Genomic DNA, 17,925 nt, shown 5'->3' on the forward strand with positions numbered 1-17,925 from the left:
CTGACGCCCCGGCACGGCCATCTTGTTTGTTGAACGCTCTAGCTTCACGTTTTGCCTTCAGGACGCTCATGTTACAGATTACGAGTAACATTTTAAAGACATGATATGGATCTTTGCTAAAACTCAACTTGAGGACTCAAACGGGCGTCCCAGTCATTCCAAACACACGAATTCAATTTCGACCAATCACAGAGGACGTAACACATATGCAAATGCACGTTTATCATCATCCTACGTCAGCAGCGCTGGAACAGCCGAGGTCGCCCAGCAGCGATATTAACTACGACGCAAACTTCGCTATTCTGTCTCTCCGTAAATGATCGCGCTGTCACCGCATGATTTGGCTTCGTTTGGGTAAGTTCGTTTATTTGTTTCCTCTCCTAGACTAAAGATAATGTAGGTGGTTAGAGAGTGCGACAGTGCTGAAACTCAGGTGGCTGTCAGTCCTGATGAGAGAGAGAGAGAGAGAGAGAGAGACACACACACACACAGACACTGAAGGGAATCCCAGTCTGGATGAAACAAACACTCATAGCACCTGAGCTCAGGTAGACTGTCACGATATGAGCTCCACGTGAAAGGCACGACATGGACAGCACTGTGTTTCCAGCAAAAGGTGGTTGTGAACTAACAGCGACCGAGCGCACCTCAGAAAACAGACCAGATTGCCGTCTCCGGACGAATGTAACAGTTTGTATTTCAAGGATTATCACGTTCCTTCGCTGTCGTGACCAAATATGTGGAGGACACACGTTTAAAGTTGGAAATGCTGTGCTTTCAAGGTGATGTTCTGGAAGGTACAGTGATTTCATCTGTACTGGAGTGTAGTTTGATGAAGATAATCTGTGAAGACAGAGGTAGATTACACGCTTGACCACTGGACAATAATTCAGTAATAATAACTCATTAACATGCTGAGCTTTCTGATCCACTCACAAAGTACTGTGGTAATACCATGGTATCATGATATATGGGTGATTCTTCAATTTGGCACTTTTGACTACTTTGAGAGTTTATAAAGGGAAACATTCACAAATTATATGTTAAAATATTTATCACATTTACTGGAGTATAGATTTGATTAAGGCCTTGTTTAACCTTGAAGTTGATTTTTGTGTGATAACAATTACTGGCTAATACTGGCATTATTTTGGAGATGAATAGTGTATTTTTAATTTAAAGAAATGGTTTGGTTATGAATTGAAATGTTCAAATAATGACATGTCATTGACTCTCAGATCAGGATGGAAAAATTGTACATTTAAAAACCCAATTGCTTTCAGCCTGAAGGTAATGACACCATTTTTTTTTTCTTTTATGAAAAAACAAAAACAAAACACTTAAAGAACATCTATTTTAATTACCTAAAAAGTTTTGTAGGAAAACGTGCATAGTATTTTTATTTTTTTTTTAAAGAGAGGTTAAAGGGTCTCGATGGGCAACAGGTCCAAAAGAGAGAGAGAGAGGAAAAAAGGTAACTTAAGTTTATTATAGAATATTATTATTATTATGTTTAAAACCTGATAATGCATCCTTTAAAATTATACAACAAAATAAATCATTGGATTTTTTTTTTTTCAGAATAAACCCAGTTGACAGAAAACTCCTCCTAATTGAAGAATCACCCCCCCATATGTATTTTTGTTGAATATTACCATATCCATGTACATTTACTGAAAACCTGCTAATGCCTTTTGTACTTTATTGTTTGTGGGACCTCCAGAGCTCAGTTAGATGTTCTTCTGTTCAACAGTATTTTTGTTTCTGCTTAAATATATATAAAACTCACCTAGTTCCATAGACTGCAGCGATAATGTGCTCTAATGCTCTGCTTTCCTGGGGAACCCAACAGGGTTTCTTCAGAAACACACAGCATCTGTTTCACTGGACCGCTAGTTTATAATTTGCAAATATTCATTGTTCGTTTCAGCTCTGTATACAGATCTGTATGTGATAGACTGTGTGCAGGTTATTATGATCATATTAGTTCTGTCCATAGTTTCAAACTACAGGTTGAGTATGTAAAGTCTGGCCTGGGGAGATGCTGGGACTCCAGAGAGTGTTCCTTGCATTTAGCCTTCAAAATGTGCAGATAGACCACCTTGAGTGCACTGAAGTGTACAGCAACATTTTTTTTTTACGTTTCTACTTTTGACACGGCAAGTCAAACGCAGTGCCTGTGACGTCTGTCTATTGCTGTTTACATAAAAACAAATAAAAAAAAAAACAGATGGACACGAGAAAGCATCCTGTGTGAATGACCCCTAAGTCACTTTGGATAAAAGTGTCTATAAGTGCATTGCTCACATACTGTAAAAGGAAACATTCAACACTGAATTATATGTATATGGAGTGTTTTTGTAATATAGGGCAACCAAAATCAACTGCTGCGAGCAGGAAGTGTTTGAATTTAGAGATGCACTTCATCTCCAAAAACAATAAATACCTCGACGCCCATCTCCAACTGAAGTGCTGTTGAACTTACATCAGGAAGCAAAATGTCGCTCAGTGATGAGTCAATGGAAGCTCCAGCAGGGACAGGATAGTTTGAGCCCACATACATTTTCCTCTGCTTGAAAAAAATCATCTATGAGCATCATGAGTCAAGATGAGATAGAAGATAATTTAAGTACTTCTCCATTAGATCAAGAGAAAATCTTGTTCTGCCAGCTTTACATTAATTCATTTATACATCATCTAAGACCTGTAACTGGTACATTGTCAGTGGCTGGCACAGAATGTGATTATTTAATGTATTTTCGGACTCTCTTAATTATCGTGGTATGCCCTGTGTCTTTTTGTGCACCAGCAAGCAGTTGTTTCTTTCGGCTTCTCTTTGTAAGGAGTGGCTTTCGTCATTCCTCAATGGAAGCAGGTTCATTATTTGTCCACTGTTATGTAAGATCTTATGTATGGTCCACCTTTATGTTTAGAAGTATGCTAAGAATAGATACAGGTTTGTTGAACAGGACCACGCTCATCTTGAATTGCATCTGCAAGACCTGAATGACTATTAACTGTAATTACCATTATACATTTGTTTTGCATGTAGATTAAGGTTAGTCCTTTATAAAAGTTATTCTAGGACTAGACTTGCTCTTATGCTGGAATATAAGGGAAGTCTTACCGTTGGGGGATGGGTTGTTTCTTTGACTTTTTTCACTAGGAATGCACAGTAAACATGTCAGTTAGCAGGCAACATTTAAAAAAATGTATTGGCCAATATTGGGTATTTAATGGACTCTTTTCACAGACTATGATGGTGCGATTCATAGGTTATCGCAACAGTTTAAAAAAAAAGGTATTTTTAAGGATTTAACATATATATTTTTGCACTATAGTTTGTGTTATATTACGGAGCCATTAAACAAAAAAAGGTATTAGAAATACCTGCGAAGAGAGTGGCTGCAAATCAGTAGGAAAAGTTGTGTAAATGCTTTCGTGGATATTTTTATTTTTTTGCTATTAGACAAATGTGAACGCAAAAATTGCTGTAGTCCCCCGTTCACCACTATAGAAGTTTACCAAACTATGATGACTGTTGGCTGAAATGTGAAAATCATCAAACATCATCCAACCTGCACTTTAACTTAATCTAAAAAAAAACTAACACTAATTTAATAACACTGGTAAATGTTATCTTTTGCAAATTTCATAATGTAAATCCATTTTACATTTGTTATGATGCTAAAATTTTCTTGTAGCATTTACATTTTTTTTTTTTTTACTTTGTTTTATTTTTAATTAATTTAAACAAATTTAATGTTGCAATTTATCGTTTGCCAACCATAGGAAAAAAATAGCAGCTAAGTCATATCGGTCAACAATTTTGATGGACAGACATGTACTGTTCTTGTGTCCTCATGGCACAAGATGTTAAAGCTTGCATAAAAAGACAAGAAAGCCATATCTTCCTTCTGTTGTTCCACTTTTGATGTGGAAGTCGTTGAAACTTCACTCGCCACCTGTTGTGTTGGTTAAAGCATGGCTGTGCTGTGGGAAAATGAATCACTAAAAAAAGAGGTTACTTGATAGGGGTGGTCCAGGATCGGCTTCACTCGTCCAGAAAAAACCCTGACCCAGTCAAATACAGCTCCGAAACTGGTCTCGGGTCTTTGGCACCTGGCACCTCTTTAGATGAGTCACATTCTAGCATATATGACTTGGCTTCTGTCACAGGGCAGTTTCACAACGGAAATGGGTTGACGTGTGCAGTCCAAGACCAGCAGCAACTATGCCTCATCTTGTTGAAGTCATACACTCTCACTGGCACGAAAAAAATTGGATTAGATTTGTGAAACGCATTGAATCACATCATTGACTCATCTTAGTGACTCTTTCATTAACCAGGGATGTAAGACACATTGCAGAAATGCAGATCGAATTGGATATTGTAGGTTACTCTATGAAAGAGACTTGTGTAAGAGAGAATCTGTGAAGAGTGCGTGTTGGGGGAGGGGTCGCAGTGTTTTTCAGTAGTAGGAAGTTGTAAGTGTTTTTGCTTGTATAGATAGTGCACGGCTAATGGCCTGAGACGGCAGGGCTCTTATCAGCGTGTCTTTCAGCTGTGGACTGATGCAGTTTCTGGAAAGACACCGCTGGCCTCTCTTCTCAAGAGAAATGTTTCTGGCCTGATGCTTATCCTTGGAAGCCGGTCGATATAAATCAATCCTCACAGCCAAACAGGCTGATCAAAACTGGTAGGCTATCTGGGCTTGGAAGGTTGGCAATGAGTGTTTACATAAATCTGTTTTGGGTCTGTTGTGTCTGTGTCTGTTCCACAGTGTTATTTTTTAAATCATTATTTATTTTTCATTGGTACTGTAATCACAAATATGAATCTCCATCTTTAGAATTGATATTAAAATATCTGTTTTATGTCATTGCATGCTGTTTTCTTAATGTATTGTACACACCGAAAATGAAAGAGAGCTGCATTTTTTTTTTTTTTTTACAATTTGATACAGTATACCATTCAAAGGTTATCTTATCTTATTCTATACAATATCAAGGCTGCATTATTTGATCAAAAAAGCTTAATATTAATATTATGAATTATTATTACTACAATAAAAATAAGTTCTATTTTAATATTTAAAAATGTAATTTATTGCTGTGATGGCATTGCTGAATTTTCAACAGTCATTATGCCAGTCTTCAGAGTCACATGATAATTCAGAAAGCTGTTTGATATGCTGGTATGTTGAAAACAGCTTAATATTTTTGTAGAAACCTGTGTACATTATTTCAAGGTTCTTTGAATAGAAGTTCAAAAGAAAAGCTTTTAGACTATTTGAAATAGAAGTCATTTGGAACATCATAAATGTCTTTACTGTCACCTGTAATGTGTCGTTGTTGAATAAAAGTATTATTTTTATTTTATTTTAATATATTTAAGAAATAAAAAAAACATGACCCCTTTTGAACAGTGCTGTACATCAATAAATCAAGTCAGTGACTAATTGGTCAACTTCACAAACAAAATGGTACGATTTTGAATAAATATACAGGAGGCAAGCAATGTGGCAATAATAGAAATCCCATTATAATAACTGAGGTTGACACTCGCTGCATGTTTACTCAGTCTCATTGTTTGAGCCCGGCAGTTCAGCGCAACTTACTGTCTGCACGCATCGCATGCTGGGCTTTACTATATGTGACCCTGGACCACAAAACCAGTGTAAATTTTTCTAAATTGAGATTTATACATCATCTGAAAGCTGAATAAATAAGCTTTCCATTGATGTATGGTTTGTCAGGATCAGACAATATTTGGCCAAGATACAAATCTGGAATCTGAGGGTGCAAAAAAATCTAAATATTGAGAAAATTGCCTTTAAAGTTGTCTAAATTAAGTTCTTAGCAATGCATATTACTAATCAAAAAATAAGTTGTGATATATTTACGGTAAGAAATGTACAAAATATCTTTACTTAATATCCTAATGATTTTTGGCATAAAAGAAAAATTGATAATTTTGACCCATACAATGTAATTTTGGCTATTGCTACAAATATACCCCAGCGACCTAAGACTAGTTTTGTAGTCCAGGGTCACATATGTATTTTACAGTGTTGAGAATTCAAGATCATTCTAAATTACCACTGCTCCTTTTCACTTGGTTTCTAAACATATTGTAAAATTAAAACCACAGTAGAATGCAGTAAATGGAATTGTCTAATCAACACTGTTCAGAATTAGGGAGTAAATAATTAAATTTTTTTTTTCAATTAATTATGCAGCTCTATACTTAAGACTTTAAAAATCTGTAAGAAACAGTGAAATGCAAAAAGCCGATCTCACTTGTAGTCTGATATCATATCAGTTTCATCCAGATGACTTGACATCACAGTAAGCCTTAATTACAATGTGCCTGCCCAAATGCTTCTAGGTTTGAGACAGGTGTACTACTTGCAAAACAGTACACTAAAGCCAGCCCTAGATAATGGGAGGTGCCCTGTCATTTTGAACACTGGTGACAGACGCAGTTATGGCTACGTATTATTCAAAATCTCCACAGAGCTGTTAGTTTGCTGTTGATATGAGATGAGGCTCATGTTTGAGTTGTTTTTTTCTTATTTGAACGCTACTGCCCAAAGGACTGACCCTTACTTCGTGTTTTCTTTCTTTATTATTTTAAAAGTTAAATCAATATAAAACAGCTGTTACAGTCAATTTCAAATGCCCTTGTAGGCTCGATGTGGAGCGACAACTATTGTGTTATGCTTTCTTCTCTAGTGATTGAATATAGTCTATGTTGGTGTGTTAGTTGAATTATTGTAGATTTAATTGAAGTAGAAAAGGTTGAAACCACAGAGTGGTATTGTAGTAATGGACCGTGTCTAGGTTCTGTTCACTGCCATTTTGTTTATCTGTGCGTGTTGTGAGTCATCAGGTCGTGACTGACCTCCTCCACAGCCGGTGCTGGTCAGGACAGCCTGTTTCTCTCTCACCCTTTCTGTCCGGTTGTGTGTGCGTGCATGCGTGCGTGAAATGGAATGACCTGTATGTGTGTCCCACACTGCTCGAGTCGCTCCTGTCGCTGTCCTCCTGACCAGGGCTTGGCAAAGAATTATGCCGTTCCCACTGACTCTCTCTCTTATCCATAGCTGAGGGAAGTCTGAGGGGAGTGTGAAGCACCTGGTTTTTGTCTGGTGCTGAAAGCTCTTCAGCTGCTGTGCTTGCTGTAATGCCTGTTTCTGAGTTCCACTAATGGTGCCAAATGTTCCCCAGACATTCCTTCCCCTTTCACCTCTCTCAAGCCTCAGGGTGTTCTGGAGGAGTTTATTGCCAGAGTCTGACTTAAGGAGATAGGCATGTTAGAAGAGCATCAATGCGGTATTGTATCTTGTAATGGAGTGATGTAACATCGGGTTTGTATATAAAGTATGACATTACATGCTCAGTGCTAATCCTTTTGTGCTGAGTTTTCTGCTACTCCTTTTCACTTTGTTGCTGAGTTTATCCTGCATTGTTATATTTTGGCAAGTTGTAATTCTCAGCTTCTTATTAGGAAAAGTTCAATAGAACACCATTTGATTGTGAACTTCCTATTTGGAAACGCTGACTTTGCTGAGATGTGGGTGTATGACGTCATATGATTGTTGTGAAACCCAAGGAGAGGTACACAGTTCATGATAAACCTTCACTTTTAAAGAAATATATTGATATATATATGATGAATATATATTATATATATTGAGTCAACATTCTTGTATAAATTATGATCAAATTTCCTTAGCAAACATTTCCATTAAAGTTGCCATAGAATGGAAAACTGTATTTACCTTGGCATAGTTGAGTAATAAAAGTTCTGTACATGGAAATGACATACCGTAAGCCTCAAATACCATTGTTTCCTCCTCCTTATGTAAATCTCGTGAATGCAAAAGACCACTGAAAAATTGGCGAATCAGAGCATAACACCGACTGTGACGTTACAGTCGGGATCACTAATATGTACGCCCCCAACCTTTGCATGTACATGGGGCAGATGTGGCCTAATGGATAGAGAGTCGGACTTGTAACCCAAAGGTCGTGGGTTCGAGTCTCAGGTCCGGCAGGGATTGTAGGTTGGGGGAGTGAATAACCAACATTCTCTCCACCCTCAATACCACGACTGAGGTGAGACCCTTGAGCAAGGTACCGAACCCCCAACTGCTCCCCGGGCGCCGCAGCATTGGCTGCCCACTGTTCCGGGTGTATGTTCACTACTGTGTGTACACTTGGATTCCGAGTATGGGTCACCATACTTAGCCACACACTCTCCACCATGTTCTATGCCAGCCGAACCTGCACAGCCGAATCATCAGAAGTTCTGCAGGTAAGCGAGGACAACAGCGAAAATGGCAGATCATGGAAATAAATGTTATGTTCCAGGCTGTGCAGGGGATGTGAAGTGCAGGGTTGGTGTCTGTATTCAGAAAGGCAAATAACACGTTCTAATAAAATAACACAAGCCACTGAAGCAGTGGTCTCAAACTCAAAATCACACCTGCTTGGAAGTTTCTAGTGATCCTGAAGAGCTTGATTAGCTGGATCAGGTATGTTTGATTAGGGTTGGAGCTAAACTGTGCAGAGCTGTGGCCCTCCAGGAATTGAGTTTGAGACCAATGCACTAAAGGGACATGGTTAGCTTCTTGCTAGCGGTAGCCTGTTACATTACAGTACATACGATTTCACTTGCCACATAAACAGAGTAAGGAGAGATGACTGAGGATGATGGCGAATGATTTACAGACCCAGCACCACTGACAAGCATCTGGTCTTGTAAAATGTGTGGTAAGTACTGCCGCTCCATAGTATAAACGGAGTACGTGCGAACGTGAATTTCGAATTACCCAACGATACAACTGCGCGAGAAAGTATTGAAATATAGATTTTTCCCTAGAGCTGGGTATCGAGTTCGATACTTTTTAGGCACCGACCGAATTGCCGCGATACCACAGAGTATCGAAAAATCGTTCGGTACCAAATTTCGATACCTAAGGGGTTAATCTCATTAACGTCAGTGAACCAATAAGCCTGCAGCACTAGGTGTGTTTGTTTGACTAGAAGTGACGCGGTGCTGATTGATCAGTGTTTGACATCCGCGAGAGCAATCCGAAAGCGTACGGAGCAGTCTGCTCTCTATATCGTGCAGTTTCGCTTACTTGACACAGACTGAAGCTCGCGTGACATTTCAGCGTCTGCCGTATCACTAAATGAGGACATAAACACATGAACAACAGCTCTAGAACTGCTCTGAGAGTCACTTCATGAGCATTTTACCGTTTGATTTGAGTAAAACTTGCGTCATATCATTTACACACAGAACTGTAAAGGTATTCCCGGAAACCCGTCAAAATAAAAGTTCGGATTAACTTGGAAGACACTGCGGTAGAAATAAATTAATATTGTTCAGCAGAGTGTACATACTGCTACTATTAAAATTACTAAAACTCTTATTTTTAATTAATGATCACACAACATTTCTTCCATGTTTTAATTTTAATAGTAAAATTTTGTTTGCCAAAATAAATAAAGTTTTATTTTCAATAATTTAAAAGAAAAATTTAATTAATGTTTTATGCCTTCATTTGAAAACCAGATACAGAACTTCTGAGGAAAAAGAAAACATTTCATAAGGCTGTTTTAAGAATAAATTTGACATACTACAACATAGAATTGAATAACAATAAAACATATTGTGAAAGAAAATAAAACATCCACTTATGAAAGTGGATAAAGATTTTAAATTTCTTGAAGTCTTTAACAACCTAGAATAAATGAATAGAAATGATGATTCTGTCTGAGCTATGCGTTTTAAAACGAGCACACACTAGTGTAAACTGAAAACTATTTGAGCTTTATTAAAATTATTTGTACTGATTTATTGTGTTGGCTATATTTTGTTCCTTTGTGCAGTGGCTCAGGAGTCTTTGAGTCTGTATACATGTCAACAAGCTGAAAAAAATAAAACCAAAGTCTTTTGAGATAATGTAATCTTGTTAAAACTGTTTTCATAAAATTGGTATCGAAAAAAGTATCGTTCAGGAACCGGTATTGAACTCAAGGTATCGGTATCGATATCGAACATTTTTGAACGATACCCAGCCCTATTTTTCCCTGTGTTTCCTTCCTGCTGTGTGAGCTACTGAAATGATCCGCACTGTGAAAAAGCCAATCAGAGCAGAGCTCAACATTGAGCCGCACTGTGAAACGGCTAATCAAATATTACCTTCCAAATAAGGTAATAACAGACCATTTCATTCTAGGGACTATTCCTAGGGTTGTAAATGGACATGTAAAACTGTTTCTGGACATTTTTTGCCCTTAACTAAGCGACATACCTTCTTAGTAGATATCAGAAAACAATTTAAAATATTGTATCAATGCATTCTGTAGCACTTTTTAATGAGTATAAAGCAGTACATTATATTATGTGTGGATAATCATATCTGCCAAAACAAATGCTAGCATTTCCATTTTGTTTCTGCATACGTCACCTTACGAAATGGCAATCGTCACCTTACGAAATGGCAATCTGTTGTTTGATTCATTGAAGATGTCAATCTAACTTTGCTTAGAGTTGCTGTATTTCACATTATACACAATTAAACAAGCTTATTTTTTTTAATTACATTGAGATGTGTTGGAAACAGGGTTGTACATTGAGGTACCTAACTGGAACTAGCCTACTCCATTTTAAGAAAAAGGAAAAGCTTGTTTGAAAGTCTTGAAGTTTGAGATTTTATAGGCCTTTTATGCAGACAGGCAGAATTGTTGACAAGGGTGGAAGAACACTTAATTTCCCAGAATGTGGGTGTGGCCAATTTAATGTAAATTCACAATCTAAATTGATTTGAAGCAATTTCTCAAATAGTCCTGCTTGTAAGTGAACTCTGGCCACGTACACACTGCAGCTAAATTCGGTTGTCAATTCACCTTTAACACCTTAATCGCGTTCTGTACACACATAATTCACTAAAATATGGGAGTGATAACCGAATTAACTCCCGAAAAATACAGGTAGTGACAACCGCATTTACAGAAATTCTACGCAGTGTGTACGGAACTGAACTGAATAACTAGTTATTAATGACGTATTTCAACGTGCATCAGTGTATTCGTCTGTATGTGAGATGCAGGAACATAACAGTGAAAGAAGTCTTAACTTAGCACGGGGCTGGCTGCATTCATGAGCCCTGCGGTAAAGTGTCAGTGTTGCCAGATCTTCATAGAAAAAAACAAACAAACGAGGACAAGCACAAAAAACATAAAACAACCAAATGATTTGTTTATAACAAAAAATAAAATAAAATCTCATATCCGAGACAGACCACTTTAATAACTTCAGAAAGTGCCTATCTTTATGAGCTAAGACCAAACATGCCTGAAAGCGCTTGTAAATATGAGGACATAGCAACACTGCAAGACAGTACAAATCCTCCCGAGCAAATACAACGCTGCACGTCTATCAGTGGTAGTTTAGTTAAAATCGACGGACAAAAAGAGTCTTTAGTCAAAAAATGGCATAACAAACGGCTAAACTTTTATTCACTCCTGCAAGACGACAGAATGTTGCTATGGTTACAAATGCGGGAGTGAGTGCTATTCCATACACACATGGCGCAATAATTTATGGGACTCACTCCCGCATTTAAATGCGGTAATTTAAAGGGATAATTCGCCTAAAAATGAAAATTCTGTCATTAATTACTCACCGTCATGTCGTTCCAAACCCGTAAAACCTTTGTTTATCTTCAGAACACAAATTAAGATATTTTTAAAATCCAAGAGCTTTCTGACCCTGCATAGATTCAACTACAACGTTCAAGGCCCAGAAAGGTAGTACTGACATCGTTAAAGTGGTGGTGATGGCGCAGTGGATAAGACACATGCCTTTGGTGTGAGAGACCCGGGTTCGAATCCACTGTGAGACACCAATGTGTCCCTGAGCAAGACACTTAACCCCTAGTTGCTCCAGAGGCGTGCGACCTCTGACATATATAGCAATTGTAAGTCGCTTTGGATAAAAGCGTCAGCTAAATGAATAAATGTAAATGTAAAGTAGTCCATGCAACAGCATACATCGTGGTACTCCTTGTGAATGCATGTCAAAGACTGACACAAAAGAAAATAAATTGTGGAATAAAGTTAGTTTTGAATAAAGTTATTATTCATGGACTATTTTAACAATGTCCTTACTACCTTTCAGTTCCTTGAACATGTACGTTGCATTGCTGCCTATGCAGGGTCAGAAAGCTCTTGGATTTCATCAGAAATACAGACACTCTGTACTAAACACTAAAGACACTGAATGCTGTTAGTCAAATTTGGCTTATGCTATTAGGAAAGCTCAGAGAATTATGAAATGATGTTGAAACATTTTTAAAATATATTAAAAAAACATTTTAAAATAAGATTTAATTAATTATCTAATCAACAAAGTATGCAGAATGTTATTAAAATGGTTCTGAATCCCAAGTGTTTTGCATATCTGAAGTCATGTTATTTTGTTTCTCTTTTTCTAGACTGTAGCCCTTCTTGGTGATGGACATACAGCGGTTCAACAAACTCTGACCGTATTTAGCTCCCTATTGCATTCAGCAGTCCTGTCGTTGGGGCCGCTGAGGGGGCAGACACTTAATGCACTGAACTCAAACAATGACCGACCCCATCATGGACTTCTTTAATGACCCTAGCATATTTGGGGGAGGGCTTGACAGCTTAGTCCAGGATGATCCAGGTTTTACCCCTGGTTCTGTGTCCTTGGATGATGAACTTCACCTGGGTCCTAGTTTGGACACTCTTCAGGTGGATGCAGGGTCCAGATCTTCTACTATCCAACATGGGATAGCCTACAACCAACCTGTTGGGCATTTTGACACTATGAAGGCACAGACCTCAATGGAACAGTCCTTTCCTGATCCAGAAGGAGGTGGCAACAACAGAAGAACATTTTTGCCACAGCAGCAATCATTTCAAGGGCATACTATGAACCAAGTGCCCCAGACCAATGGACTGTTTCTTCACAACAGCCCCATGTGGGGAAACCATGATCAAAAAGGGAATAACTACCATCAGCACAATCAACACCATCAACAAATTCATCATCAACAACTTCAACTTAAACAATTTCAGCAGCAACAACAGTTTCAGCAGCATCAAGCTCAACATCAGCAGTACAGTCAGCAACATCAACATCTTCAGCATAGACAGCACAGCCTCAATCAACACCCAATCTCAAACCAGCTGCAGCTCCCTCACCAACAAATAGCCCATCAAGGCTTGCATCATATTGCCAAGACCTATCAGGAACATACAGGTTTTTACTATGAGAGCAACGTCCCTCAAAATCATTCCCAGCACGGCCACCATAACTCGCTCAGTGTGGAGGGTAGTCCCTTTCACTCTACGGTTGAGGCCTCAATGATGCCTGTGTCTTCTCAACAACACAGTGGCTTTCAAATATCCCAAGGGGTCCAAGGTTTTACTACAGGTCCAAGGTTGGAAGACAATGACCTGGCCTTCCCTGTCCAGTCTTCACCTGCAACCCATTCTTTCCCAACTGACTCAGTTAGCCACACTTCATCCTATCCTACTGCTCATTATACTCTGACTGGTCAGCCTCCCCCCTTAGTAAATGCAACCCGGTCTTACTCCTCTGCCCCAGTCTCTATGACAACCTCTTCAATGGCCATCCCATCATCAGCTTCAAACCTTTTGGATACTGGTTGTCCTTTCCTGTCTAATTCTGGAATGGAACATCAGCAGCAACGAGTCCAAATACCAGGCAGTCCGGCACAACGGTGCCCCTTAAATAGCTCCAAATCAAACCAGGATCCCTTCAGCTCTTCTAAGGTGTTCCCAGATGGTCTGAACTCATTCGGTGCAGACTGTCCATTCTCTACGGCAGAGCAAAGGAACCATGATGTGGCTGAACCTTTGGTTACGAGCCAGAGCAGTACTAATGGGTTTCAGGCACTGGAGGAGGTCTTGCTTGGAGAGCAACATGGTCACAGACTTGACCTGGCTGATGCTCCTGACCTTTTAGGGGATGAGCTGTTGCCTCAGCTAGAGGCACTAGACCAGGACGAGAACTCCAATCACCCTTGGATAAATGCAGGACTAGAGAATGACCAAGAAGAGGTCGTGAAGGACGAAGAAGGCATGGAGGATGTGCCAATGGTTTACAACGTACAGGTGAGTGAATCTGTTCTCAGATCTTTTCCAAAGGTTTCTTACATTTTTGATGGCTTTAAAAGTTCAGTGCTGGGATGTTGGAGTGAGTCAGAGATTACAGCTTTGAGCTCTTAGTTTCAGTGATCAGCTTTCCAGAGCTTATTTTGAAGGGAAGTGAATGATATGCAACAGAGTTTTTGTGGTTGTTGTTGGTTTATCTCCATCAGGAAATATACAAGTTAATGACATGGATGAGAGATAAATGAAATGACCGCTGGAATGTTGCCAAGCAGACAACAGACTTTGACAACAGGCTATATTGTAGTGTTCAACTGAACTGAAAGAGAAAGGACAAGACAGACATGCTCCATTAAATAATTCACAGCTCCTCCTGTCCAGGGCCTGCAGACAGGTACTGTAGCAGCCGATTAGGAGTTGCAATAGTGTTTAGGACTTACTGGGGCTAAGCATACTTAAGGCTTTAACAAGATATGGGTCAGGCCAACCGTAGGATAGCGGGAGGTGCACTCCGGCTGGCTAGAGTGGGTCTGGCTTGTGGTTTTTCTGTCTGCGTGTGTTGATGTGAGATTAGTGTTTGTGTGTGAGTTCAGGCAGAAGGGAGATGTTGATAATAAGGTTTCCTGAGGGAAATTGAGAACGAGAGAGACAGAGAAAAGAGCAGGAGTGCTGTCTAGTCTGTGATTGCAAGCAGCAGGCAGTGCTTTCAGCAGTACTGCCTGACAGTGTCAACTCTCTCTTTCACTGTCTGTCTCTCTCTCGTGATGCAGGAGCATCAGTCTTTCCCCTCAGCTCTTTGCTGCTGACACAGGGAGTTGAGGCTCAGTGATTCAGTTGCCACACACACACACACATGCGCAATCGTGAACTCTTTCCACCAGTTCTGCTGGGCACATGGAGTGCTCTCGCTGTCAGACATGTGTGCACAAATACACCTACCCAAATACAGATTCTGATTTGCCAGTGCTCTTGTTTTTCCACAAGGAAAAATGCAAACGAGAGTCTCCTCTTTGTGTGTCAATAGAGTTTGATTGTAGTATATTTTACCATATAGATTATTGGCCTATAGTATAATTTTTTGCCGTATTGTTGATGTTGGATATATAGATAGATAGATATAGATAGATAGCTATAGATATAGATATAGATAGATTAGTATATTTTATTGTGAATAATCATTTCCAGTTTTAAGTTAGATTCCTTTTGCACTCAACACTCCCTTCAAGTAATCTTTAAAAAGACTAACACAATTACATGAGATCTTTAACAGATCTCAAAATGAATATCCATCGAGTTGATATATTTTGTTTTATTTATTTAGATTAAAAAATGATTGACTTTTAAAATTGGCCATTTATTGGTTATTGCTCATAACATGAAAATACATATCGGATCAGCCCTGAATTTTAGTAGCCTATTGGTGCATCAATCTATTGGTGAAGATTATAATAGAAGTCAAAGAGACTTTGTGTAGATATTGAAAGCCAAATCAGACGAGATGGATTATGTTCTCCTTCAGCCAATCTGTCTGTCCTCACAGATCCTTAATTAAAGCAGAGGCAGGATGTGGATCAGAGTTCACATCGTGTGACTTCCTGTAGTGAGTGTGTTTGTGTTGCAGTGTCTGTCTGCATTTATGTGTGTGTGTCTGAGCGAGAGAGAGAGACGAGCCATTCATGTGCACTGGGCTGTGGAAAGCCAACAGATGTATAATGCGAGGCAGTCCCAGGGTAAAAGAGAGAGATGCACTCAACCTTCTCTCTCCCTTAGGGCCTCGTGGGCGAGATTGTGCTTTAATGTTCCAAGTCTTTCTAAGCCTCTGGACCACGAGGGGTTGGTGTTTCAATACTGAAACTTGACTTCACCTATATGTCACTTTAGCTGCAGTAGTGGGGAATGGCTGTTTTTTTGTGTGGTTTCCTTGGGTTAAATGTTTGTAGAAAGTACAAGATCATGGTTGAACATGTTCAGACAGAAAGTTCCCAAGTATGTAACTAGATTCAATCATGCTACTGCAAAGATACCGCTCCATCATGTAATGTATGTAAAGGCCAAATCAATTTATGAGGGTTTATGAGGTAGTTGGAGCCCCCAAATACAGAATAAAACCCCATTAGACTCATACATGATGACAAAAACTGTACACGTGTCTGTACTTACACAGGTATTTTCCTTAGGTTAGATCTGTTATGTTAAAAAAGGGGCATTTTCACAACAGTCTAGTGTTGTCAAAAATATCGATATTTCGATAAATATCGATACTGAAATATCTGAACGGTACCAATATTAATTTCCCGAAGTATCGATACACCGATACTAGCCGAGCTGTCACTTTCACTTCTCTCCAAAGGCGCGTGGACAAGCACCACACATGACCGCACTCGTCTCCTTCGCTCTGGTTAAATAGCAAAAGTGGAGTGAATAGAAAGATGACTGCTCTGGTTGTTAAAGAACACAGCAGGAGCGCTATCTGTAGGGATCTATGATCTCCGCGATGCAGAGAACGCGCACGGAATCCAGTCATAAAAACGGAATTTACAGTTTAACGCGGAATGTCACGGAATTTGTCAAAGTTTGGATGAATTCATCAAAAGTAGGTCATTACACTTAAATCAATCGCGATATGGACTAGTATCTGTAAATATTAAGCTGCAAAAGTCGATTTAAATATGAATCCTGCATGTTCTGCGCGTCTCTTTGTGAATGTGCTGCACGTGTGGTTTTGTTTACTAATGTGGCGCTCGCGGTGATTTCAGCGTCTGCCGTCTCAATGAGGATATAAATACATCAACAATATCTCCAGAACTGATCTGAAAGGCACTTTATGAGCATTTTACCATTTAATTTGAGTAAAACTAGCATCATATCATACACACACAGAACTTTAGAAGTATTCACGGCAACCCGTCAAAATAAAAGTTCGGTTTAACTTAGCCTATTAAAGACCGTGTGCCAGAAATAGGCTATATTACTATTATTTAGTAGAATGTACATAATACTACTACTTACTACTACTGTTAATTTTTTTTAAAGAAATAATCACAAAATATTTTAATTTTAATAGTAAATCCCCTTCATTTGCCAAAAATGTAAAGTTTAATTTTCATTAATTCAAATATAAATGAATTAAAATTGTTTTATGCCTTCATCTGATTTCCAGTAAAATTTAAATACACAACACAGAATTTCTGAGGGGGAAAACACATTTCATAAGGCTACTGTAAGAATAAATAAAAATTGTTTGTATGCATTCAAATAATAGACATGCTAAAACACAGAATTTGGTAACAATAAAACATAAGGTGAGAAAAAATAAAACATTTCATACGGCCCTAAACGTGTCATTTTTGTTACACTTTTAATAAATTAAATTGTATAATTTTCATGATTTTAATGAATTAGACATGCTTTTAGATTAATAGCATTTAATTTGACCATAAAAAAAAAAGAGTCCAGAAAAATTCAAACTGAAAAAAACGGAATCCAGAAAAATTAAAATGGAAAAAATTGGCTGTAGAAAAAAATAAAACGGAATTTGGGGAAAAATAAAACGGATTTCATAGGGCCCTATATCTGGAAATATTTTGGTTATGAAGCAAATGAGAATATCAACAAATAGAACTTTGGATTTTAATTAGTACATGTATTAGTAAACGTTAGTTTCAATTAACATTTAACTAAGATTAATAAAAGATTAATAAATAAATCAACAAATGCAGTACCTCAAGACATTTTTTTTGT

General features: G+C 38.4%; 1 protein-coding gene across 6 annotated transcripts in view; it reads left to right on the forward strand.

The window, feature by feature from the left end:
- The first annotated feature begins 261 nt into the window (after positions 1-261).
- Positions 262-17,925, forward strand: part of LOC306871333 (chromodomain-helicase-DNA-binding protein 9-like) — an 83,641-nt gene continuing 65,977 nt past the window's right edge. For 3 of the 6 annotated variants that reach the window (XM_079419170.1, XM_079419171.1, XM_079419169.1), the window contains exon 1: positions 13,667-14,187. In XM_079419170.1, the coding sequence (XP_079275296.1) occupies positions 13,678-14,187 (510 nt within the window). In that variant the 5' untranslated portion in view covers positions 13,667-13,677. Of the gene's footprint in view, positions 355-685; positions 798-12,515; positions 14,188-17,925 lie in introns of those variants that run through there. The other 3 variants (XM_079419167.1, XM_079419168.1, XM_079419166.1) reach the window with 2 other exon arrangements.

The sequence above is a fragment of the Barbus barbus genome (assembly GCF_936440315.1).
Source record: "Barbus barbus genome assembly, chromosome: 1".
NCBI classification, from domain to species: Eukaryota; Metazoa; Chordata; class Actinopteri; order Cypriniformes; family Cyprinidae; genus Barbus; species Barbus barbus.